General features: G+C 34.9%; 3 protein-coding genes across 3 annotated transcripts; all 3 read left to right on the top strand.

The window, feature by feature from the left end:
* Positions 1-630: 630 nt before the first annotated feature.
* LOC116141953 (plant UBX domain-containing protein 1) lies at positions 631-5007 on the top strand. The gene is made up of 7 exons (XM_031427429.1): positions 631-795; positions 1277-1373; positions 1474-1542; positions 2123-2190; positions 2354-2483; positions 2583-2687; positions 4387-5007. The coding sequence occupies exons 1-7, from the start codon at positions 712-714 to the stop codon at positions 4584-4586; spliced, it is 753 nt and encodes a 250-aa protein (XP_031283289.1). The 5' UTR covers positions 631-711; the 3' UTR covers positions 4587-5007.
* A 7255-nt stretch (positions 5008-12262) lies between these two features.
* LOC116141948 (glucose-6-phosphate 1-dehydrogenase, cytoplasmic isoform) lies at positions 12263-19025 on the top strand. Its single transcript, XM_031427422.1, has 16 exons — positions 12263-12438; positions 12709-12889; positions 13348-13433; positions 13599-13647; positions 13739-13925; positions 14951-15108; positions 15194-15262; positions 15513-15571; positions 15921-15957; positions 16177-16248; positions 16595-16742; positions 16974-17069; positions 17717-17787; positions 18157-18272; positions 18397-18442; positions 18532-19025. The coding sequence occupies exons 2-16, from the start codon at positions 12719-12721 to the stop codon at positions 18697-18699; spliced, it is 1533 nt and encodes a 510-aa protein (XP_031283282.1). The 5' UTR covers positions 12263-12438; positions 12709-12718; the 3' UTR covers positions 18700-19025.
* Positions 19026-20543: 1518 nt separating this feature from the next.
* LOC116141954 (F-box protein SKIP14-like) lies at positions 20544-23230 on the top strand. The gene is made up of 2 exons (XM_031427430.1): positions 20544-21645; positions 22715-23230. Exons 1-2 carry the CDS (start codon positions 20845-20847, stop codon positions 23207-23209), a joined length of 1296 nt encoding a protein of 431 aa, XP_031283290.1. The 5' UTR covers positions 20544-20844; the 3' UTR covers positions 23210-23230.
* Positions 23231-27722: the final 4492 nt, after the last annotated feature.

The raw sequence follows: 27722 nt of genomic DNA, 5'->3' as shown, positions 1-27722 counted from the left end.
GAACCTCCTTAATATATCATCATTGTTAACAACTTTTATTTTCCCGAAAAGGAACCACTAACAAAAGTAATCCAATTGTTTTTGCTTGAATTCTAAATATATAACTTGTTAATTATTCATAGTAATAGTGGTCCAATATAACTGCTTTTATATAAGTTAGAATATTGTGGTATAATAACATGAACCCAATTCCTAATCGTCAAGAAGGTTTGTTCTCTTCGTTGATTTTCAGGATTCAAACCACTTTGAGGTCACTTATCACATTTATAGTTTACTTAAAATATTAAGTTTGTAGGATATTCAATGAATTTCAGAGATTAGTTAAGATGTACATAAGGTCGTCGGACACCCTGATTAAAAAAAAAAAAAAAAGAGGACCTAATTGAAGTTCAATTAAGAGTCTGCAGAAGGAAATGACAGGTCGAACAATTAAAAGCCCATCGGACTTCAATATTGGGTCAAATTGTTGAAAGACCCAAAACACAAAAGAAAACGACAAGAAGGCCCAGAATACAAAAGAGAGTCATAACGGGCCACGGCCCTTTTACAGCACCGAACCGGCCCAAATTAGAAGAGAAACCCGTTTCATCTTGTTACGTACAAGCGCCGACTTGCAGAAAGAAGAAAGGAATTACTTAAATTTAAGCAGTCCCAATCGTAAAATGAGAAGAACTTAAAGATCAAGACTCAAAGACTCTGCTTCTTTCGCTGATGTTAGTTGATGGTTCTTCGCCAGTGCCTTTGAAGAGGAGGAGACACATCAACATTCATCCAATGGAACTTGAATCAGCTAAGGTCACTTTCTTTATCACCAATTTTCATCATAATTTTTATCGGTTTTTGCTCGTCTTTCGATCTGGGTTCTGTCTAAGACCGCTTTTTATGCTTTTGTAGTTTGATTTTTTATCTGGGTCATGTGCTCTTTTGTTTTAAGTTAAATTTGATATGAATTTTGAAGAAATAATAACAATTAAAGGTCACAGTTTTGAAAACTGAATTCTTGGATAACAAGTTTGGATATATAGGATTCAGATACTAGCTCCTTAACATGTAAAGATAAATTATTGTTACTTTCGATATGTAAAGTGATGCTTATTGTTAAAGTTTCATTGAGTTGTTTGATTTTTGTACTTTATATCAACATGATTTTAAGTTAAAAACATTGTTGAACGCTTTTACATATAGATTCTTCAATGTCAATGGCTCTTGTTTGATGGTTTATAAGGTTGTCTTTGCAGTGCTGTTGTTCTGATTGTTTTTGGCTGAATTTTATCAGGCTAAGCTTGCAGCTGCCAAAGAGAAGTATGGACGAGAAATTCGTGTGTTTGAAACACCTGGACTTTCTTCATCGTCAACTGCAGTTTCCACCACTGGTAAGAATAACCTCGAGTCCAAAACCCCTTATTTAGGTGAAATGTGCTGACTACTGCACTGGTAATGTCTTGATGAAGCATTTGTTTACTTTTTGGCCAGAGGAGACGGATGACTTTTACGAGTTCACTGCAGAAGATTATTACAGACTTCTGGCAACTAAAAAGCAAGGTAATTTTTTTTTTCACGGCCATAATATATAATGTAATTATGACAGACAAAAGGAGAAGGCTGTTCTTCGAGTGTGCATCATTTATATAGAATTGGATTTTGGGAGAACTGCTCAACATCTTCTTGAATCCATATTTGTGGTTGATAGTGGATGACGGTTGATATATAAATGTACAACTTTTGAGTTGTAAAATTAGGAATTAGTGGGTTGGACATGTATGATATAGCATGTTATATATATATATATATATATATATATATATCAACAAGGAATCCATTTTTGTATATTTTCGTGTTAGGTATCATTTGCCCATGCCATTATTTGTGAATGTGGATTTGTATTGCTTTCTTGTATTTGTACATACTTAAGGTATATGGGGAATGAATAAAATTTAACTTGCGAGTGTTAGTTAGTTTAGCTAGTTAGATTTGTTGGCATTAGAGATCTCACATCTTAGTCACTCTCTTATTAGGGTTTGGAGTAAACATAAAGACACTTGTATTGATTTACATGTACAATAAACAATTTTTTACAGGTTGTTTACTACTTCTTATGATGTCTAAATGAAATTATGAACAGATAAATTCTTAAAGACACGCAAAATCCGAGAGGCAGAAGAAGCGGCTCGCAGGTCAAAAATTACGAAGGTGCTCGCCGTACCATTTTTGAAATTTTAATTTGTTCTTGTGTTGCTGGAGGGAGAAACATAATAAGCTATTGTGAAATTTTGGTGCATATTATATTCCAAACACTAGGTCAGGTTAATAAGTTTATAACCCATGGATGAAGTTCATTTGCTCTTGTATGCAGGCTGTAATTAGGATCCGCTTTCCTGATGGTCATACACTGGAGGCCACTTTCCATCCATCAGAAACAATTCAGAGCTTAGTTGATCTTCTTATGAAAGTGGTTGCTCGACCAGATCTACCATTTCATTTATGTAATGTATTTGAATTTTAAACTTTTGTTATAATCATCAAAGAGACATGTTACATTATGAAACTAATGTTGTAAAGTCTAACAATTGCTTGTTTTGCAGATACAACTCCCCCAAAGAAGGTAATAAAAGACTTGTCGCAAGATTTTTTTGCGGCTGGCTTTATTCCTGGCGCTATTGTGTATTTTTCTTATGATCCACCTAAAGGTTAGAGTGTGCTTTCAGATGCTATAATTCTCTTGTATGCTTTAATTTTTTTCTATATATATTATATAACAGTAGATCATTTTTATATTGTTTCGTTGTATCATTTGTAATGTGATCTTTTATTGTTTTCTGCTTGTGGTGACTTACATTTGTTCCTTAAAGCATGGATCCTTAGTAATCCATGCTTTAGTTTCAGAGCCACTGTTATTTTTACTTGTTATTTGAATGGGGCTTTAGACCAGTTTTTGCTGGAGTTTAGTTCCAAGGTTTCTCCTGTGAATCCTTTTAATCAGTGACGTGTGTTAAGTGTGCACTCTTTTTTTAAGATTAATCATAACAACTTGATGTTATATACTTATGTGTGAAAATGTGCAATAATGCTACGGACATCGGGACTGTGCACCGAATTCTTACACCGAATTACGTGTCACGTGACTCAGACCAGCCACGTATCCCGTTAACAAATATTTTGTGAGCGAACGGCCGTTCATCAACTATGGACGACTGTTCTTGAATTTTGGACCCCCGTCCACATATAATGGACACCTGTCCATACTTTAAAAAAATAAAATGTATATAAAATGAAGGGACGCTTGTTCATCGGTTATGGATGGCCGTCCTTGAATTTTGGATGGGCGTCCACATATAATGAACACCCGTCCATACTGGAAAGTTTTAAAAAAAATTTATGGATGCCCGTCCATTATTCAGTGGACGGGCGTCCCTCACTGCTTAAACTGAACAAATGGGCTCTTGAGGTACTCTGTTTAATCAGTTTTGCTTGCTTTTGAATATATTTGTGCGGAAACTTATAAAGCAATAACATGTTTGTTTAAATGTTTGATTGAAATCTTTTAGGTGCAATTAAATGTTTGACTGACTGTACGGTATTTGGATTATTTATTTTCAAAAACTGTCATAAATTTAATAATGGACGCCCGTCCATTGAATAATGGAAATGGACGGGCGTCCATAATTTTTTTTAATTTTTTTTTAAACTTTACAGTATAGACGGGTGTCCATTAAATGTGAACAGGGGTCCAAAATTCAGGGACGGCCGTCCATAAGTGATGAAAGGGCGTCCCTGCATTTTATATACAATTTTTTTTCTTTTTTTTTTTTAAAGTATGAACGGGCGTCCATTATATGTGGACTCCCGTCCATAGTAAATGGACTTCCGTCCATATAATATGGACATGAGTCTATCGTTCATTTCACATGGACGGACGTCCACATATAATAGACTCCTGTCTAATAACAGTGAACGACCGTCCATAGTTGATGAATATTCGTTCACTCGCAAAATATTTGTTAACGAGATACGTGGTTGGTTTGAGTCACATGACACGTAATTCGGTGTAAGAATTCGGTGAACAGTCTCGGTGTCCGTAGCATTATTGGAAAATGTGATGATCTGATATTTGTTAAATGAGAGCTACTGCTATTTCCTTCTTCCCATCCCATTTGCTCACTTGAGAAATGCTTGAAGTGAATTTTGGTGTATGCCAATGCTAAATTTTCGATTTCTATTGCAAATGCTGGTTACTTTCACCCAATTATTCTTTTGGTGAATCTTTATGAATGAACAGTACCCCAACTCTGCTATCTTTAGTCTATTGATTTAAGATTGACTTGCTTTGTGCAATGAATATGAAACAATAACTAATAACTTACATTTCATTCTTTTTCTTATGGTCAGGTGATGATACTGCAGCTGTTAATTCAGACTCATTCCTTCAAGAAGATATTTTGTCTTTGAAAGATTTGGAAATCGTTGATGAGCAGCCAGAGCCTGTTCAGTCTGCACCAGAACCTGTAGTAGCCTCTCCCCATCCTTCTGTTCAAGAGCAGAAATCTGCTGAGAAAAAGCCTGTCAAGCCAAAGTGGCTGAAAATGTGATGGCATCCTGCAAGTGAGCTCCTCATAGCTGGTTTGACTGTTTGGTCCACCTTGACTGGGGTTATCCGCCATCTTAATGTGCTGAGTCTGATTGTAGCCTTGGTTGCTGCTGATGAACTTAAAACATCTGCTCTCCAAATCTTACTATTTATAGAAAAATTTCAGCCAAAACTAGAATTTGTTTCATCTGTAAAGGGTCTAACTGCTATGGGAATCAGTTCTTTTCGCAACTGTTGCACATTGTTATTGTTAATCTTTCTACAGTCGGTCATGTGTGAATATTTATATGTATCAATGTTGTGCTTCCTTTTCTACATGACCACCTTTTTTCAACTGCATAATCTGACCCATAAGATGTCAGTGTTCTTATCATTTAACTCACAAATCCTTAGTGTAAACTCCGAATAGTGTTTTATATTAATTGATCTTGTTACATACAGAGAACTGATTGTAATTTTCTTGTATTGTATTGGTAAATTATACATCAATATATAGGAAAATAAAGAACTAATCTAGGAAATGAATAATCTAACTTCCTATTTTATAGTTTTGTTTCTAATATATATTGATCATAATTATAATATCTTATTATAGATTTATGTACTTAATCATGCAATATCTGTAAGATTTTGCATGATTATCTACAACACTCCCCCTAAAGATGGAGCATAGATGTTAATCATGCCCAGCTTGTTACAAATATAATCAATCCGAACCCCATTCAAAGCTTTAGTGAAAACATCTCCTAGTTGCTCTCCAGTCTTCACATATTTTGTAGAGATTAAACATTGCTGTATTTTCTCACGAATGAAATGACAATCAATTTCAATGTGCTTAGTTCATTTATGAAATACGGGATTAGAAGCAATATGAAGGGCGGTTTGGTTATCAGTTATCACATCACAATTTCGCTGGCAAAAAGGCCATAAGACCAACTTCAGTCAAAAATTGATATATCTATATTACTTCACACACAGATTGGGCCATAGCCCTATATTCTGATTCTGCACTAGATTGGGACACAGCAGTTTGCTTCTTACTTTTCCATGAGACCAAATTTCCACCAACAAAAACACAGTAGCCCATAGTGGATCTCCTATCTATCTTGAAACCTGCCCAATCTGCATCAGAGAAGCACTCAATATTATTATGTCCATGATTTCCGTAAAAAATACCACATCCTACAGCTCCTTTCAGATAACATTAAATCTGTTCTAACGCTGCCCAATGGTCAACCATAGGAGAAGACATGAATTGACTTACTACACTGACAAAGTACGCAATATCAGGATGAGTGACTGTTAGATAGTTCAACTTTCCAACCAGTCTTCTATACCTCTCAGGATCTTCAAACATTTCACCATTTTTGGTAAGTTGCAAATTAGGAAACATTGGCGTACTGCATGGCTTAGCACTCAATTTTCCTGTCTCAGTTAATAAGTCAAATACATATTTCCTTTGAGAGAGGAATATGCCTTTCTTGCTCCTTGTTACCTCAACCCCCAAGAAATACTTCAACACTCCTAAATCTTTTGTATGAAACTGGGTGTGAAGAAATGACTTAAGTAATGAAATCCCTATAGTGTCATTCCTAGTGATGATAATGTCGTTAACATATACGACAAGAAAAATAATGCCAGCTGCCGATTGTTTGTAAAAGACTAAGTGATCAGACTTGCTCTTTGTCATTCCGAACTTTTTAACTACTTGACTAAACTTTCCAAACCAAGCACGTGGACTCTGTTTCAAACCATATAACGATTTGCGAAGATGACAAACTTTCCCATACTCCCCCTGAGCAACATACCCAGGTGGTTATTCCATATAGACTTCTTCCTGAAGGTCACCATGTAAAAGAGCATTTTTTATGTCGAACTGATGCAATGGCCAAGAATGAGTAGCCGCCATAGAGATAAATAAGTGAACAGAAGTCAATTTAGCCACAGGGGAAAAAGTGTCAGAATAATCCACTTCATAAGTTTGAGCATAGCCTTTAGCTACAAGATGAGCTTTAAGCCTAGCCACTGACCCATCATGATTTACTTTAATAGCAAACACCCATTTGCATCCAATAGGTCTCTTTCCAGTAGGTAAGTCAACCAAGGTCCAAGTACCATTAACATCTAAAGCATTCATCTCTTCTATCATAGCATCACGTCAACCAGGATGAGATAAGGCTTCATGAACAGTTACAGGAAGGGAGACAGAGTCTAGTGATGCCACAAAAGAACAAGAAGAAGATGACAGGTGATCATAAGAAACAAATGAAGAGATGGGATAAGTACACTGACGTTTACGTTTCCGAAGAGCAATAGGAAGATCAAGATCACTCAAGGCTGGATCCAACGACGAAGAGTCTTGGGCAAGACATGAATTCTGAGGGTCTTCTTGATGAGGAACACAGGTATCGGGATCACTGGAGACTGGATCTAGCGACGAAGGGACTGGTACAAGAGGTTCATGTCAACAAGAATAGACAATGTGAATTGGAGGTAGTGGACGAACATGAGGTGGTGTCGGAGGAGGAACAGTAGGTGGAGAAGCCTCAGGTGTAGGAGTAACCGGTAGGGATGTGGCAGTATAGATTAGTAAGTCATCATCCTCCCCCTGACTTGTATAGGTAGACGAAGTAGGAAAAAAATGGGTGTTTTCTAAGAAAGTAACATCAGGTGACACCAGATATCTATTAAGACTAGGACAATAGCATTGATATCCCTTCTAAAGGCGAGAGTAACCTAGAAAAACACATTTAAGAGATTTGGGATCTAACTTGATTACGTGGAGTCGAACATCACGAGCAAAATAAGTACTACCAAATATCTTTGGTGCAATAGGAAACAAAGGCTTAGCCAGGAAGAGAACACTGTAAGGAGTGAAACCATTCAGAATAGATGAAGGTATGCGGTTAATTAGAAAACAGGCCGTGGAAACTGCATCGGCCCAAAACTGTTTAGGAACTTCCATTTGAAATAATAGGGCTCGGGCAGTTTCAAGAAGGTGCCTATTTTTCCTCTCAGCTACTCCATTTTGGGATAATGTGTCAACACAAAAGGATTGATGAAGAATGTCATGTTGACTCATATAAGACTGAAAAGAACTCGAAAAATATTATTTGGCATTATCGCTTCTTAATGTCTAGATAGAAGTATTAAATTGAGTTTTAACTTAAGCACAAAAGGCACAAAAATGAGAAAACAACTCAAAACTATTTTTCATTAAATAAAGCCAAGTTACATGAGAGTTGTCATCAACAAATATAACAAAATATTTAAATTCAGGTTTAGACATAATAGAACACGGACCCAAAACATTTGAATGAACTAATTTAAAAGGGACACTAGCCTGTTTAATGACTCTTGGACTTGAAGGAAGACGGTGGTGTTTGGCAAATTGACATGACTCACAATCTAACAAAGATAATTTATTAAACTAAGGACATAGTTTATTTAACAATGGTAAAAAAGGATGTTCTTATCGACAATGCGCCTCAAAAGGGGTCGAAATACTAGAACTTGCAATGGTTCTGGGCACCTATGTGTCACGGATGTAGAGCCCTCCAAATTCATGTCCTTTACCAATAATCCGCCTTGTCGTAAGATCCTAAAACAGGCAATGATCAGGAAAAAAATGAGAGGCAACATTTAAGAGCATGAGTGAGTTTACTCACAGAAATTAAAGTAAAAGCGAACTGTGGTAGACTCAATACAGAGGATAGGGAAATTGACGAAGTAGGGTTAACAGACCCAACCCAAGAACACAAGAAGTTGACCCATCAGCTAAAGTAACATTAGACGAGGAATTATGTGACTGATATGTTAAAAAGAGACTAGGATTACCAGTCATATGATCTGCGGCACCAGAATCAATGACCCATTTAGAGGATGAGGAAATAAGACATGTATTTGGTTTACCTGACTCGGCGAGAGCAATGATGGAAGTAGATGAGGACTTCAATGATTCTTGATACTGAGAAAACTTGGCAAACTCATCAGCTGAAATCATAACCGTCTTCTCAGAAGTATCAGTAGCGGCAACATGAGCTGATTGAGTTTTTTTGGGCCTTATTTTGCAACTTTCTATACGTGCGCTTTGTATGACCAGGTTCATGACAATAGTAACACACAATCCCTCCTGACTCCTGACTCTGATTATCACGATAATTCGAACCCCTCCTCTATTATTGCTCCTGTTATATGAACGCCCGGTATCATTATTATGACGTGTCATTATTCTGACTTACAAGAGCACTACTCGACTGAACAGATGGAGTGCTTTCTGTACGAAGAACCCTAGTAAATATGTCTTGGAGGGAGGTGATCTCAGAACTGAGGAGAACTTGAGATTTAGCAGATTCAAACTCAAAAGGGAGTCCAGCTAAGAAACTCATAACCGCCATTTTCTCTCGTTGAGTTTGTTGAACTTTCACATCAACACTCACCAGTAAAAAGACATTAAGTTCTTCATATATCATTTTAAAGTCTATAGAATAGGCCGTAAGAGACCTATCTTGTTTCCTAGACAAGCGGTGAGAAAAAAAGGGCCACTCTCCAGGGTGACTCACAAATAATGCTTACTTGAGCAGAAAAGAAAACGAAATTGAAAAACAACCTAGAATTGCTCTAATACCATGTTACAAATAGAGAAATGATTGTAATTTTCTTGTATTGTATTGACAAATTATACACCAATATATAGGCAAATAAAGAACTAATCTAGGAAACAAATAATCTAATCTAGGAAACAAATAATCTAACTTTCTATTTTACAGATTTGTTCCTAATATATATTGATTACAATCCTAATATCCTATTATAAATTTATACACTTAATCATGTAATAGCTGTAAGATTTTGCTTGATTATCTACCACAGATCTGATATTATTTATAAAATTGGGATCACTCGCCATACACAGCCTTATGCAGAATTATTATATGAATGACTGCAGTTTGATGTTGTGAGAGCTTCGGTTAAGGGCTTGGGCTTAGGCCGGAGAAATCATATTTGGGTTTCAAGTTAATATTCATTTTGGATTGGCCCAGTCTGTTTCTTTAATTTATTTAACTTAGGACCTGCCAACCAAAGCTGAAGTTGTTTTGACATTTTTACCTTCTTTATTTGGTTCATACCTGGTCATAAGAAAAATCACCATTATTGCTCTTCTAATAAGTTTAATTGCCCACCCATAACTATGAAACTTTCTATTCCTCACTCAAAATAAATTTTTATAGTGTTTAATTGAATTAAAATATCCGAAATATTGTAGCACAAAATATGAACACATTAATTATAGGTCAAAATATGTACAGTCTTGAACTAAAACCATTTATGACTTTTGGGCTTGAGCTTGTGAAAACCGCAAGACTAAAGGCAGCTCCATTTGCTCATTTTCAATTTTCAAAGACGAAGTTTTTGTACCATTCTAATTTCTAAATCTGACTTTGAAATTCCCAGTAATCTTTGCTCATGCTGGGGCCTGCCATGGCCATGCCATTCGGCCCTTGCCTTCACAGAATTCCATACTCCTCTCTCTAATAATGGGATGGGAAAACTAATTAGAATTATTATATTAAAGTATTATGAAACTTTAATTAAACTTATCAGAATCTTCCTTTCTAAAAAGATAATAAAAAAAAAAAAAATGAAATAGGCATATTTTATTTGTGTTTTCTTCCTTTAATAATTAACATATTTTTAAAGGAAAAATTACGATGGGGTCCAATATTCCATTTTGAAAAATACAAAAAAATAAAGCATAGAAAACAACGAAATCGGGTGAGAGCTAACCCTTCTCCACCTACCCACCTGCTTGAATCTTGATTAGATGAGTTTGATCTCTGATCTAGTATCTGCTTGCCACGTGACCTTTTATTAAAATCGTTTATTGTGATAATTAATTAATTAATTTGTCGGATAGTGGTGACTGGTGTGCGTTCAAGTTCAACTACTACTCAAATCAAAACTTACTTACCCTTTCCCTTCTTTTTGACAACCGGGAAACATTGTTTAACTTATAATTAATCAACTCTTTTGTGTAATTTATTAATTAATAAATTAATTATGCCGTATATTTTAAGAAATTTCACACGTGGGTGGTTCCAATTTCCACCATTGAATTGAATCGCCATTGACACTAGACCTTTTGAATTCAAAGTCATTTGACCCATCATTTTATTAAAATTGTGAAAAATGGGTTGAATGAGAATGATCAGCATCAGGTAATTCACATTACTGATGTGAAAATTATGCTTTACATTTCAGTTATCAAAGTTAATCAAAGTCATGAAAACCTCACTTTTTCTTTCTTTTCATAATTAATTTTTAAATAAAAAAATTTATAAATTGAAACAAGAATATCCAATATTTTTAACTCTAACAAATTGGTCTAACGTTCAAAGAGATTTGTTTTATTCCTTGAGTTTCTGGGTTTAAACTCTAGAACCATCAACCACATTGTTCAAGGAGATTTGTTTTATTCTTTGAGTTTCTGGGTTCAAACTTTAGAACCATTAATCACATTGTAGTTTACTTGATCTCTTAAGTTTGTAGAGTGTTTAATAAATTTCGAAGATTAATTAAAACATACATAGATAGACTCGGTTACCTACAAACAAAACAAAAAAATCAACTTTTAACATCACGTTATCACAACTACCGCCAACCACATCAAACGTCTACTCCTCCTCATCTAAATGAGAATATTTTGTTAACTTTGAATAATATATTATTTTATTCACATAAGAAATAAAATAAATTTATCCCATATTAAGAACTCTAGAACTTGGTGTGTTTGGAAGTAGAGATTTCTCATTCCTCGGACAGAAACAATACCATAATTCTCAATTTAAATATATAAATTTAATAAAACAAAATAAATGGAGAAACCAACAAAATTTTACAAGAATTATTGAATGAACACGTTCATCGTCCACATTGATCCAAACATCGGGTTTATTTGTCCACCCCCACCAGGATAAATTTTCTCCGTGAAATGACGAAAATAGCCTTGTTTTAGTTGACTTTTTAAACTCCTTTTTGACGGTAGGGGGGTGCAAACATTTTTCAATAATCATCTGTCATGGGGGTGGATAAATTAAGCCCCCATACATCAGAACTACGATCCCTATAGGCCCAAATCTTTATCGGATACGAAATTATTCATCATTGATGACGTGGCGTCTAGTCAGAACAGCCGACATGAACTGGAATCGATTCTATATTACGCTAGGTGGTGTCGTCACTCTAGTCCATCCAATCTGTCCAACAAGACAGTTCTTACTTCTTAGTGCACTGCGGTGGTCGTTCATGCAGCTGAACATTTTTACGGGTATATACGCATATAGTATGTTTCTGATTTGGAGTTGGCTATAAATAGAGGGAAATCTTTAATGACTCCTAAATTTGTCAGCGTGCGCGACCGTATTTTTTTAAGGAATCCAGTATTTTATAGTATTTCAAGTTAAGCCCTCGTCTTCAAATTATTTTATTACTAGTCCATTGGTGATTTGGTTCAACTGCAACATGATCATCTCATGACTCATCTAGTCATCTGAAATGGAATTTAAAAGACAGAATTTATTTGGGGGAAAACTACAAATACGTATAAAAACAGGACAAAACGAAGAATAACAAGTGTTCGTGTCAACTACGGCTGCTGATCATCAGCTTGTAAGAATCAAATCAGAAGGCGGATAGCTATATAACCAAGAGTTGGTGGAACAATAACAATTTGCAACTGTCTCATTTTTGCAGTACAAAAATAAAAATCCGCTTTTCTATCGTTCACCAAACAGACAATCACTCTTAATATCTCTTCTCTGACAAACAACATTCAATTTTCTCAGCTTCACCAGGTCTGATTTCATTTCGTCTGCTCCTGTTTCTCTTTTCATGTTTTTTCGTCTCCAGTCGAATTCTGCGTTTGTTTGGATCTGCTAAGTTATTTCCTTTTTTTTTGGAATTTGGATTTCTTCTTTATTAATGTTTTCGTTTAACTGTCTACTCGTTGTTTGATGATACCGAGGATATGATAATTACGTTTCTTAAATTTTCTGTTGTGATATATGAATGACAGTATTTAATGGATGATCTTATTTGCATTGATGTTGTGGTTTTTTATACAGAGTTTAGAAGATGGGATCAGGTCAATGGTTAATGGAGAAAAGGGCTAGTTTCAAAGGTGATTCATTGTCAGACAATGAGAATGCGCCTGAAACTGGTTGTCTTTCAATTGTTGTTCTTGGTGCTTCTGGTGATCTTGCCAAAAAGAAGACTTTCCCTGCTCTCTTCAATCTTTATCGTCAGGTTCCGTCATCTAACTCTCTTTCTCTTTGGATCATATAATTTCTTATTCCAAACGAAGGAAAAAAAGTTGAAGTGTGTGCATGTACCTCTAGTTAGTGTCCTCATTATTCATCAGATGCTCAATTTCAGCGAGAATTTTATGCATATTGTGGTATTTTATTTGTTCAATCTTGGTATGATGTGTAGCTGGTCATTTATTTGAAGTTAAAAATTTGCTGTTTATGTGACTAAAATACTTTTGGGTTATATAGTTTGACTATATTTATTTATTTAGAGATCGTTGATTTATAGTGTCTATAGATTATTTTTATCAGTTTTAAGTAAGCTCATGGACTACTATATATGCTTGACGTTTTGCTTGCATGTGGTAAGATAATATTTGATTTGGTGTACATCTCTAAAGAATCTGGCATGGGTGACTGGGTGTGTTAATTTGGGCTTGGTGTTGTTTTGTGCAGAGATTTTTAACGTCAAACGATGTTCACATTTTTGGCTATGCAAGGACTAAAATTTCTGATGATCAGCTCAGAAATCGCATTCGTGGGTGAGATGTTTCTGTATTTCTTTTTTTTAACCCTTTCCCACCTAAAATGTTTAACATTCTTTATATGATCTGGGTTAATATTATGAGAAGAAACAGTAATTTTTGTGTCACTGTTGACTTTTTTCCTACCGTTCATATTAATTGAGTTTTGAGAAATAATTGCAGATATCTTACTGGTTCCAAAGAAACGGAAGTATCGGACTTTTTGCAACTGGTTAGTATTCTCTACCATCTACTACTGGATTTTTATCATTTCAGTTATGTTGCTCTGTGGTAACATGTCATTGGTGTAACCCTTGTTGTAGATTAAATATGTAAGTGGTTCTTATGATACCGAGGAGGGTTTTCGGCTACTGGACAAGGAAATTTCAGAACATGAGATCTCAAAAAACAGTGTAGAAGGATCATCTCGCAGACTTTTCTATTTTGCACTTCCCCCGTCAGTATATCCATCTGTATGCAGGATGATTAAGCGGTGTTGCATGAATAAATGTAAGTCCTTTAAATTTTATATTTTTTCTTATATCCTAGAACTGCCTTTGTGGAGAAATTGATGAGTTAAATTGTGCTTTTTTCTATTTCCTCCAATATGGAGGTTGTGATTCTGTCATTTTTCCACTTTAACCAATCTCTTTAGATCATATTAATGATTGCATTGATCTATTAAAGATCAGCTCTCTCTTTCCGTTATGATAGGAACTGCTATGAGAGGGCTGACTGTCTTCCAACAATAAACTTATATAGTAACAAATATATATAATTGCATATACAGCCACCGCCGTTGATTATGGGTTCTTCTCCTTTGCTTCTGTAAGAAGTCCTTCACCTGATACACTTTTTATTATTTGGAGTTGATGCAAAGACTGAATTCCTCTGGGCTGTGGTAGCTTCCAACTTAAGTGGGGTTGCATTGTAGGCATCCACAGTCTTCAGTGTTAGTCTGCTGGCAGAAATCTTCATGATCCCAATGTCAAAACACCTTCAATCCTGTAGGGTATTTCAGGGTTTCCACTGTCTGAAACCAGACTGCAGTAAGAAACCTGTCAACTACCTAGTATACAATAGCACTTAGTAAGTGGCATTGGAGGTTGTATATGGGTATCCGACTTCTAATGATATAGTCTAGTTGTAGACCTAAGTTAATTGCTATTTATGTTTTATATCTGAAGGGCAGTGTTTGAGTTAGAATCTTTCTTATTGTTTCTTAAATTCAGCGGACAACTTTTAATTGCATGAATATCTGTTTACATCATAAACATGTGATTCAATCACAAGTCAACATCCAGCATGGGAAGTTGTCACTTAAACTGACTACTACCTCAATTTTCAGCATCAATGCTTCAAGCTGTTTTTCCTCGTAATTTTGGTATTTCATTGACAATCTACACTGCTTTTAATTAACAATTCGAACTGCTGTTCTAAACTTAAGGTTCTGATTGGAAGTGCTGGTCAGTTCAAAATGCATGTTAGCGTTTGAGGATCTAATAACTGTATTGCATTTGTGTAATCCTTTCCAGCTGATCTTGGTGGATGGACTCGGATTGTTGTTGAGAAGCCATTTGGCAAGGATTTGGACTCAGCAGAGGAACTTAGTTCCCAGATAGGAGAGTTGTTTGATGAATCACAAATTTACCGTATTGATCATTATTTGGGAAAGGAATTGGTGCAAAACTTGGTAAATATATGCACGAATAGGTACTTAGTCATTGTTTATCTAGTTTTGTAAGCTCAACTCATTTGTTTCTATATGTTACCTGCAGTTGGTACTTCGCTTTGCAAATCGTTTCTTTCTGCCCCTCTGGAATCGTGACAACATTGACAATGTACAGGTGAGAATCTTGCTATGCTGTTAGGTATTAATATAGGACAATGACTTAACTGAGTTGAGGCATTAGAGGTACATTACTATTGGTAGGGCTAGGTTAGGGACTCTAGGTGGTGTTGAAATTATCAGTTGTATCTATGAGTGCTTACTGTAAATATAGAAGCTTGAACTGTTTTGGCCTAAACATGGATAGTGGATTTTCAAGTAACTGAAGGCTACAATTTTAATATGTATCTTCTTTGTTTATTTGGCAGATTGTCTTCAGGGAGGATTTTGGAACTGAAGGTCGTGGAGGATATTTTGATGAATATGGGTATGATGCTTGATGAATGGTTACTCTCAATTCTTTGTGCTGTATCTTGAAATGAAAAAATAAGAAGAATCATGTGTTTGAATTTTGTATGGTATTTTTATGGACATGTAGCTTGCACATTAAAACTTGAGTTCTATAGATTGCTTTCATCCTTTTGAAGCTAGTTTCATTCATACATCCTGCTGATGTTGACAAAAAAAATTTTTAACAGATAGATAATTTTTTTTTAGTATTTTTAATGTTGACCTGCTTGTGAAAAAATATAGAAAATATGACCCACCTGATGTCAAAAAATCATGAAATTGATGAGTAATCTTGCATTAATTGTATCTATGTTTATGTTTTACAGGATTATCCGTGATATCATTCAGAATCATCTGTTGCAGGTAGGCCATATATTGAATCAAAAAGTTTTTTGTGTGGTTAACAAGTCATCTTTGTATCAATGATTTTTTTTCTTCATATTTGATAATTTTTCTTAATGCTGGAACATTCAGAAGTGAGAATATAATTTGATTATTCAATGTCATGTATAAGGAGGAAGGAAAGGTTATATTTACATTTCTCTATTTTTTATAAATATTTTAGTATTCCACAAACTGCAGGTTCTATGTCTCGTTGCAATGGAAAAGCCCGTCTCTTTGAAACCTGAGTACATCCGGGATGAGAAAGTGAAGGTGTGTAACTTGTAACTTTTTACTTCATTATTGAAAAGCATTTACAAACATATATTCTGTCGTCAATTAATATTTCTGCTACAAAGGCCTCTATCATTTTTATTAAACCTAGATGTTTCATCATTTCTATTCCATTTTCCTTTTGTAATGATATACAGAAGAAATGAGGTGATTTTTTTTTGGTTTCTGATTACAAGCAGTACATATATGTAATGATTGATGTGTCCCCCTAAGATTTCTTTAAGTTTTCACAGGATTCTAATTTCTATGATCATAGTCCATTTATATCTCTGCCATAATATTTATATCTCTGCCATAATATTGCTGATTATTATGTGAAACTCAGGTTCTCCAATCTGTACTCCCAATCAATGATGAAGAAGTTGTTCTTGGACAATATGATGGCTATAGGGATGATCCAACAGTTCCTGAGCACTCAAATACCCCAACATTTGCTACTGTTGTTTTGCGCATACATAATGAAAGATGGGAAGGTATTATGAATTTCTAGTCTACCTTTTTGTCCTTTTCAGAACTTAATGCAGTTCACTGGAAATACGTTCTGAACTTTCTATTTTAAAAGTTTGCTTCTTATTCTGCACGAGCACATTAGTGATGATTGCTTTATATATGTATGTCTAATGCACTGAATTGACCCTAACACATTCATGACTCCATTTTTTCCCACTGCCTCTGCTAGTTTACTTATCTATCTTTGATTTTAGGTGTTCCCTTCATATTAAAGGCAGGAAAGGCATTGAATTCAAGGAAGGCAGAGATACGCGTTCAATTTAAGGATGTTCCTGGTGATATATTCAAATGTATGACACAAAACCTGAAATTCTGTTCAAGTTTCTGTTGAAGATTTTTCTTGTTTTCTATGCACTTTCCAGTTGTAGTCTTCCATATTAAAATGAGTGTGAGAAGTAACCATCTAAGGTAGGTTGTTTAGTCACTAACAGAATTTTACAGCACTTATTAAACATGATGGAGCTCCATTTTACTGATCTATGCATACAGTTTGTAGGGATACAGGTTTTACGATTTGTTTGGTATAACTTCTTCTGATTGAGCTTATGGAAGTAGATCTTGTTGAAGTAGGGTTATGGAAATATAGCTTCTATAAAAAAAAAAATTGTTGATCGAGTAAATGTAAAAGCGCTTTCTGGTAATAAATTATTAAAGAATGGTTTTATTGTAAAGAAAAAGATACGATAGTATTTTTAAAATGATATCGGGATATCTTGTATTTTGGTGTGACTTCTGCATTTTTCACAGCAACTGAGCCATTCTCTACAAAAATTAATGGTGGCTTGTAATCAGCAATATGACTCATTGTTAGGTCAATTGATTATTGACTTTTTGTTTATCTGTATCATTGCATGAATTGTTGCAGCCTGAGTGTTATTTTACTCTGTCTAAATAACTGAAAGCCATTAATCAATTGCTAATATTCTCTTATACTTAGGTCAAAAGCAAGGGAGAAATGAATTTGTAATACGTCTTCAACCATTAGAGGCCATTTACATGAAGCTGACAGTAAGTAATTCTGATATCAGCATTATGATAGCTATTCCCAAAGTTCCCTTTATTTTTTCTGTAGAAGATATTGCTTGTAATGTTAAATTTTGAGTTGACTTGGATGACCTGTTTTTTAACAAATTGTTCATTTGCACAATAAAGGAATTTGCTTTGTCTGATAGTGGAGAAAGCATTTTTTTTTTCCTTTCCTGAAAGAGAATCTATTTTCCCAATCAAGTCACATGAATCCACATATTCATACCCAATAATCTTAGAGCGGAAGAGATTCAATTTGTTGACCTAGAGTTAATCCCTCAGTTGTTGAAACTGTTGCCTGAAGAATTTCAGGGTCTTTGTTCATGTCCGCTAAGTTGCTCTATGTCTCAGGTCAAGCAGCCTGGTCTGGAGATGTCAACGGTACAAAGTGAGCTAGACTTGTCATATGGGCAACGTTATCAAAATGTTACAATCCCAGAGGCTTATGAGCGCCTAATTCTTGACACGTATGATCCTGATCCTATGAGAATTATAGACATACTTTTAGTGCAATAATGATATTGATACACAAATTTTAAGTTTATATCCTTTTCATACATAAATTGATCATGAAACTGGAAATGTTGACAGGATTCGAGGTGATCAGCAGCATTTTGTTCGCAGAGACGAGTTGAAGGTAAATATTGTCCGGTTGGTTAAATATCTAATTATCTATACTCATAGCTCCACATCACACTTTAACAATTCTATTGTTTCAATTATCAGGCGGCCTGGGAGATTTTCACTCCTCTTCTGCACAGAATTGACAACGGTGAAATGAAGACATTACCATACAAACCAGGCAGCCGAGGTCCTGCTGAAGCAGATGAGCTTCTAGCCAAAGCTGGTTATGTTCAAACACATGGGTATATATGGATTCCTCCCACCTTATAGAGAGATTTAGCATGCATAATAAATGCCGTTTGAGTTGAGTTTTCATTAGAGCCGAATTGTAATACAGCAATAATGTAGTGATGTTATCTTACTTTCAATGATCTATTCAGCTGGGCCTCCCCCTGATAGAATGTCAAAAAAAAAAAACAGGTTATTTTGTGCTGAAATCTAGCTCAGCTGTCGATTAAGAGTATGTATCTGTTGTGTGTAAAAATAAGTTGAATCAATAAATGTTGCCGCGAGCAGATTACATATGTAAATCATAATTGTTTTCTGGGCATGGATGCGTTTTTGGGTAATTGAAGTTTCAATTTCTTCTCCGAAAAGCTATTGCAAACTCTGTGGAGGACTTGGAATCTTCTTTCATCTGATTGCTAAGGCTTAGCAAGGAAGAAACGGGTGATTTTCTGATTGTTTAGAAATTGCAAATAAATTAACATTAAAATAATAATAATTTAGAGAAGATTTGGTCGTTAGTTGATTCAATTCAATAAGCGTCTTTGATCCTTCTTCTCTTTTTGGTGATGTGGGCTGGGCTTGCTCAACACGTCAACACAACAATTTGACACTGACTGAGACTCTTCTTTTCTTAGCCGCGTTCCTAACTTGTCTTGGAAGGGATATACTCTATTATTTTTTATTTAATAGTAATATGATGTGGTGGGCAAGAGATCAATTGACTTGGTGGGGTTGTAAAAGTAAAATCTTTGAGTTTTGGGGAAGATGTGACTTTTGATGATATAGGTTACTGATTTTGGAAGATTTCTTTTATCAAATTCTCTCTTTTCTCCCTAATAGATTCTATATGCAAGATTGTTTTGTATAAATATTCCCATATGGATTATTAATTATATATCAACATATGTTATCTAATATCGTATTAATTTTTATTCCCACCAGTGAATCATACATTAAAATTATGTGGTTGTGCCGAAATTTAGACATTGAAATTGATATCATGTTATCTTAACCTTATAGTTCAAGCCATCGAACTTAACACCATCTACAAAATGACTTTAATTTTAATGAGTAGGAACCCACCTAATCACTCTCCATTAGTTGTACCACCTCAATTAGTTGAGGCATTTCAATTTATTTTATCCCAAATTCAATTAATTAATTAGTTGGCCTTGCCACTTTTGATTATGACCTAAACCAATTTCTCATTTAGTATATAATGAGGATGGATATACATTTAGTTTATAGGAGAAGGTGATGATTTTATTTAATTGTCAATATCCCCCATATTTAATTTGCCTGTCTTCCAACTATCATTAATTGCCAAACATATCTTATCAAATTTTTATCACTTTCATTTATGACTTATCTTCATTTCTTTTTTTAATCTCTATTTTTTTTTTTTTTTTTTTTTTTGGGAAGTCGAGATATATATGTCTATATCATTTAACAATTTCCATAAAAGATTCAAAAAATCAATTGAAATTGAAAGAAAAAGCAAAAATTAATTGCACACAACCTCCAAGAAAATAATTTGTAACTAACTCTCATTAATATATTATAAATTCTCAAAACAATAATTTGCTTAAATTATTTTAATTAATTCACTATTTTACACATATTCCTTGTTAATAAGATACTCAATCAAACGCAAGTAGTATTAAATTTTTATAATATAATTATTAATTTATATATATATATATATATACACGTATAATTATTCGTAGATACAATATTAACCGTACATGTGTATTCCACTCTTTTGGTTTCCCGATTTAGGTTAGAAGAGAGGGAAGAAATTACCAGTAAAAAATCTACCCGCCCTCTGTACAGGAGGGATTAAATATTTACTATGCCCTCCCCTTGCCCTTACCCTTGTTATTAATACCAACTAATCTGTCTACCCTTTCTGTTGCGAAACCCGCCCCATTAATCTTCTTCTCCTTCTCCTCCTCCACCTCCTTCGCTAACATTAACTTGTACCTTTTTTTTCTTTATCTTCATAGGCTTTTCTCCTCCCTGTCAAGTTTAACTTTCTCTCTTCTTTCGCCGACCCACTTCGTCAATTTACTTGTTTTTTCGATAAACCTTTTGAAATTTCAGATATACTGTTCTGGAATTGAGGGTTTTCTTTCCTGGAATTTTGGGTTTTTCTTGTAAGTAGTCTATCTTATATATCTTATAGGAATGGGTTTGAATTTTCGTAATGATATTTGGGGTTCGTGGAGTTTTAGCGGTTTAGACAAGGAATCAGAGAGAACTATTGGTTTGAGTTGCGATGACGTCTGGGGTTCATGGAGTTTTAGCAGTTTAGATAATGACTTTTTAGATAAGGAATCGAAGGATAGTTTTGACCAAGAACTGGGAGGCGCTGTGGATGAGTTGCCTATGCCTACGTTCACGGCAATCATTCAAGATTTTGAGACGGATATAGGAGGTTTATGGGGGTGTGAGAGTGAGAAACACAATGGAGATCAAAAATCCTTTTCTGGTCTCAATTTGGTGAGGTTTCAACAATTGAAGGGTAACTTGCAATTTGATAAAATATCGATTCCAATTAGTAGTTTTAGTCAAATTGAGATTGGTAATGGGGTTTCTTATGGTGATAATTCTGGTTGTAGTGGGAATGTGAACGTGAATGATGGGGTTGTTTGTAATAATGAGGCTAAGGAAGTTTGTTTCGATTGTGGTGGAGGAGGTATTCCCCATGATGCCTTATTTTTTGCTCTGGGTTGTCTGGGAGTGAAAGACCTCCTTTCGGTTGAAAGAGTTTGTAGGTCATTGCGTGATGCAGTTAGGAGTGATCCTTTGTTATGGAGGAGCATTCACATATATCAACCTTTGAGTTCGAAGATCAGTGATGATGCTCTTGTGAAGTTAACTGGCAGGGCAGTTGGTACTCTTCAATGCTTGAGTCTTGTGAACTGTTGTAGAATCACCGATATTGGTTTGAAGCGTGTGCTCGAAAGCAATCCAGGGCTGAAGAAGGTTAGTACTCGTGGCTTAATTAGATTTCTTAGTTAAATCTATTTCTTATGCGTATTATTTGTAATAATAGCTTTATGGTTCTTTATTTTGCTTTCCTCTAGTAATGGTTTGATGATTTTGCTAATATATTTAGACAAAAGACACTGTAATTTTATGATATATTATGTTGTATTTAGATTCCATATAGTTTAAGCAAACTATAATTGGAAAGGTGGAGAGCGTTGATGAATATTTTGGTACCCTCATTTTGCAAAAAGCTTTCTCTTAGCCTTCTCAGGGTTTCTACTGAAGGGAACATATGGTTCAAATCAATTTACAGAACAATCTTTATCCTTCTTCCTAGAATAATTTAATACTTCAAGCCCTTCACTACAAAGTTACCTTAATAAACTCCCCTTTCTTATTGATGTAATTTTCTACCAGAACCTGGAAAGAAACTTCCATGTAAAGTTTAAGAATCTGTCTTTATTTCTTTTGTGTTGTGAGAGGAAGAACCTATCTCAATCATGAAGCACGCTCTCTATCAATTCTAAGCACATAGCTTCTCACTGAATTTCTTTCCATGATGATGATGAATATTCCTTTTGATTGTTCATCAGCATCTATATGAAAATTTTGTGTTCAGTCCTACAATCTCTTGATAGGTGTTTGAACCTTGAAGGATTATCTATCTCCCACTCATGATAATAGAAAGCATTAATTTCTTGATAGCATTCAAATGGATAAAATGTTTGATTATTAGAATGGATGTCTTCAACTTGACATGTGTATTAATATGCCATCATTTAGTTTAGAAGTGATTCAAATTCTTGCTCATTGTTTGTAACTCTTGATATTGCGATTGGGATTTCCTCGTCTACTGTGCTTTTAATATTACTTGCTTGAAGCCTCTTGATTTATATGAAGATTCTCTTGAGAAAAAGAGATAAAGTGACAGGATCAATCAAATTTTTGTCCTTATAAAGCAAGTGTTAATGATTTCCTTATTTTAACTCTTATATTTCCATTCTTCCTGAGTTTAATTCTTTGTAGTATGTTGAACTAAGAATTTTGGGCTTTTTGTTTGCAGCTTTGTGTGCCAGATTGTTTGAAACTCAGCATTGAGGGCATTTTGTCAAATTTAAGAGCCTTCATGTCTTCTGGCACCCCAGGAATAAAGCACTTAAGGATTGGTAGACAAATGGGTATAACAGACAAGCAGTTTGAAGAGTTCAAGTGCTTACTTGGTGAGGATGACAATATGCAGCTGAGAACCCGTAAACCGCAGTTTTTTGGTTTTGGACATTTATATCCTCCTTGTGATGATGATCGTGCCTTCGACATTGAGTCATGCCCTAAATGCCAAAAACTGGGGCTAGTTTATGACTGCCCAAGAGAGAGTTGCCGGGCAAAAGATCATGCCTCTCAGGTTTGTAGGGGTTGCACGCTTTGCATAGCACGTTGTTTCTATTGTGGGTGTTGTCTTGAGGACTGTGAGTATGAGGAGACATTTTGCCTAGATATGCTATGTGTGGATTGTTTGAAAAAGTTGGTAGAAAAGTCAGAAGTGTGCTTTCTCTTCTAAGGGCGCCATTTTTTGTAGAGATACAAGTTTGTTTTTATGGCTAGTGGAGAGGAATATGGAGCTTCTTATAAAAAAAAAGGATAAAAAAAAAAAAAGAAAAAAAGAAAAGAAAAAAAAAAAAAAGAGATAGAGAGAGGACTTATGGACTAGAATCTGCATGATTTGCTGTCCAGATGATTAGCGCAAATATAATAGACAGCCATTGACCTGGTGATAAGAATTTCAAGCTGTGAAATCTATCACCACTGTGAATGATAGTGGCATTTTTAACTTGCGAGGCAGAGCCCCTACTACTGTCCGATTTACTGGTTCATGTTTGGTTGCTGCATCAAATGAAAAACTTTAGTTTGTGTTGGTCTCTACATTAATTTGCTTCTAAAAGATCGAAATGGGGAAACAAAAAAAGAAAAAAAAGAAAAAAAGAAGAAAAAAGAAAAAGGAGATATACAAGTAAAGAAATGAGGTGGTTGAAAGAGAAGAAATGGAGATTTTGTGGGGGATATCTTGAAAAAACCGACTGCAAATATAGTTAATTGAATCTTTGTTGGTTTATAAATTGGGGTGTTGCAGAAATGAAGGTTTTTGGTCTGGCATCAAGTGCAGATTACGTGAAGCTACATTGTGGAATGAATAAATGTTGGGAAGCTGGGAGCATCAATGGTGCAGTTCGGGTGGTGGTATGTTATAATGCAACTGGAGATGTTGGTTGTGTTCTAGTTGACTGTGGCTACAGCTTGGAGGACATTAAGTTGAATACAATGGAAAAAAGAACGTATACATTTATGAATGTGACGTTCAACGGAGATTTGAGTGTTGCTGTGTTGGAGGAGCTGAATATGGTGGGAAAAAAAATGATGTCTGGTATGTTGTTTAACAGAGATTGAGTTGTCTTGTGTTGGAGGAGTTGAGTATGGCGGGGAAAACAAAATTATGTCTGGTATGTTATTCAATAGAAGATTGAGTTGTGCTGTGTTGTGCTGCAGGAGTTAATATGATGGGAAAAAAAAATGGTGTCTGGTTTGTTTTATAAAGAAGTGAGAGATGTTTGATTGTAGGCGTTCTTGTCTTATTTCTGTTTCTCAATAATCTTTCTCTCTTGTAGGTACTAAACTTGATTAGCATTTATGTTTATCTAATCTGGTGAATTTTGTAAAGACTTGATTTAATTTTATCATCATTTTAGGGATGTTTTTGTTTGAGTTAGATAATCTAATGATTATCAGAGATGAGATGTTATTTTCTTATACTTGAATTCAGTTTTCGAAAATCTTTCCTTCAATTATTATTAATTTAATATGTTTGTATTGTAATTACTAAATTTGTTTGAATTTAGCTGTCGAAATTAAATTTGTAAAACTGTATAGAAATAGAACAACACGATATAAAAGTGATGTTTAAGAATGGATGAATATGATATTGGGAAATTCTTATAATATAAAGATTGCTATGATAAATAGTTTAATCACTCTCATTAAGTAATGTAAGAATTTGTAGAAAAACTTTGGTGTCAATGAATCATTCCCAATTTCCCCATTCTCACTTAAAAAGAACTCTCAAGTAATATAGTAATATATTAAATGGGCGTTTAGTTCAGGGAATGTTAGATTACTGGGAATATTTGATTATTGGAAAGATAGATTAGCTTGAAGATTACTGGGAATCTTTAAAAAAATGTGTTTGATTAGTTGGTGGGTATGTCATATTAATATGTTTGGTTATGGGGAATAAATTGATGGGTATGTTATTTAAATTATTAAATTGTCCCCTTTTTAAATATTAATATAATATTATTTTTATAATTAATTTTTGAATAATTTCTTTTAACTCCCAATATTTTAGATTTAGCTAAAATACTCCTGCTTATATAAAACTTTAATTTATGACGAAATCACCTCCACCTCCTGCCGTTGCCTGCCGCCGTTGCAAACCACTGTCAGAAGTCTCCGAAAGTCCCTGTGAGTAGCTCACCGTGACCAAGAGGCTCCGATATGGCCGTTTCTGACTATATTGATGGCTGAAAACAGTCATTATCGACCAGATCTGGGCGAGATTTGATCATTAACGGCCAGATCTATTTCGGTCAGAATAGATCTGCCCATTAACGGCCAGTTCCATCGATCTGGCCTGATATGGCCGTTTTCGGCCATCAATATGGCTGGAAAACGGCCATATTGAAGCCTCCCGGAGCCTCCCACAGAATCCCGTTCTTTTTTAGGGGACTCCGGCGACTTTTCGGCAGCGGTCCATGTTGGTTGGCTCGCTGTTGGCGATGGTGGCTCGGTGGCAGTGGTGGTCCATAAATTGTTTTAAATATAAGGGTATTATTGTCCAAAACTTTAATTAAATAAGGGTAAAATTGAAATAGGATATTAATGTAAATTTATTTTAAAATAGGGGCATTATTGTCCAAATTTTTTATTAATAAGGGATAAAATTGTAACAAAAAAAAATAACTTTAGTAATCTTAGAATACCTAAGAAAATAGAGGTAATCAAATTACCTTCAATATTACCAATAATAACTACTATTGGTATTTGAAGATTACCGACATCTCATATTATTTGACAACCAAACATTGTAATCAAATAATATAAGATGACTTAACCCCTAGTAATTCCACATAACTCCCAACCAAACGCCCCCTATGGGGTCTTTGGTTAAGTCATTCAAAGAATGCGAAAAGATAAGATTATCAGTTAGATATATTATTTTAAAGATTAAGGAGAATATTATACTATATATATTTGGTTCGATTGATGGATATAAATAATTAATATGTTTGGTTGGGAGGAATAAAAGAATTATAGGAGACCATTTTACTAAATTGCCATTTTCTTTAAAAATTATTATAATATTGTTTTATTATTTCGATTATTACTTTTAACCCATTGACATTTGAGAATTTGGCTAAAACACCTCAACCACATTAAAAGTTTAAAATTTAACAAAATATTCAGTCACCCAAGTGACTGTCGACAGTTGGCTACCATCGTCGGCCTCCATCGGAAGTAGCATGAACGACACACGACCATTCGGATTTAGCCGATCGTGTGTCGATCTGGCAGCAAACAGCCAGACCTATCCTGGCAAAAAACGGCTAGATCCAAGGCCGTTAACGGCCACAAATGTGGTCGAAAATGGCCATGGATTTGGCCGTTCAGATCCACAATGATCTAAACATTTCCAACCAGAGATCTAGTCGGAAATGACTAGATCGACGCACGGTCGGCTAGATCCGGTCGGACATTCACCATTCTAGTAACTGTCGGCAGTGGTTGACGACTGGTAGTCATCTTGGGCAGCTGCCGATATTTTGTTAAATTTTAAACTTTTTATTGTGATTGTGGCATTTTAGTACAATTGGGTTTATTGTTATTTGGTAAACATACGAGGACATTTGTGCCTAAAATGTTAATTAATTAAGGGTAAAATGAGAACAAAAATTTGATTACCTCAATAATCTTAAAATAACACATTTTCACTCGGTAATCAGATTACCCCCAGTATTGCCTACAATAAACACTATTTGCATTGAAAGTTTACTAGAATTTTTTATTACCTAAAAACCAAACACGGTAATATCCCCTTTTGAGATAGATTACCGGTGTCATCTTCCATTACCGTTAACCAAACAACCTCCAATAGTATTAATTAAAAAAGAGTAAAAGACATGTTCCCACCCAAGGTTAAAGCAAAATGGCTAATTCTTGTCCATAGTTTTACAAATTCCAGATTCCCTCCTTTAAATTAATGTAAAATTGTTTAATATAATGGTTCAAGGGTAAAACAGTCATTCCAAATCTCATATCTCATTCGACCAGAATCGCATCTGATGGGGTAGGACAGTTCAAAAAAATCCGATATTCGATTCGAGTCCGCTCCACTCCGATTCAAAAAAGCCAGATATCCGAAAATTCGGATCGGATATGAATCATAATTTTAAGAAAATCCGAATATCTAGATTGAATACCAGATCAGGATGGATTTTACTAAAACTAGGCGGTTTTGGATTTTATGCACCCCCTTTTAAATTTCAAATAACCCTAAAATTTTAATTTACTCAAACTCAAACTCTCTCTCTCGACAGTCACAAAGACAAACTCACCATTGCCATCTTCATTCTTCAGTCTTCACTTACAGTCACCAACTCACCATCGCCATCTCTCTCACTCACTCCTTCCACCATCAAAGCCAAGATCGTCGTCTGTTGATATTGCGATTGGGATTTCCTTATCTACTGTGCTTTTAATATTACTTGCTAGAAGCCTTTTGATTTATATGAAGATTCTCTTGAGAAAAAGAGATACAGTGACAGGATCAATCAAATTTTAGTCCTTATAAAGCATGTGTTAATGATTTCCTTATTTTAACTCTTATATTTCCATTCTTCCTGAGTTTAATTCTTTGAAGTATGTTGAACTAAGAATTTTGGGCTTTTTGTTTGCAGCTTTGTGTGCCAGATTGTTTGAAACTGAGCACTGAGGGCATTTTGTCTAATTTAAGAGCCTTCATG

The sequence above is a fragment of the Pistacia vera genome, unplaced genomic scaffold, assembly GCF_008641045.1.
Source record: "Pistacia vera cultivar Batoury unplaced genomic scaffold, PisVer_v2 Contig401, whole genome shotgun sequence".
In the NCBI taxonomy this organism is placed as follows: domain Eukaryota; kingdom Viridiplantae; phylum Streptophyta; class Magnoliopsida; order Sapindales; family Anacardiaceae; genus Pistacia; species Pistacia vera.
The sequence above is the reverse complement of the archived record's forward strand: the minus strand, read 5'-3'. Positions and strand labels throughout refer to the sequence as shown.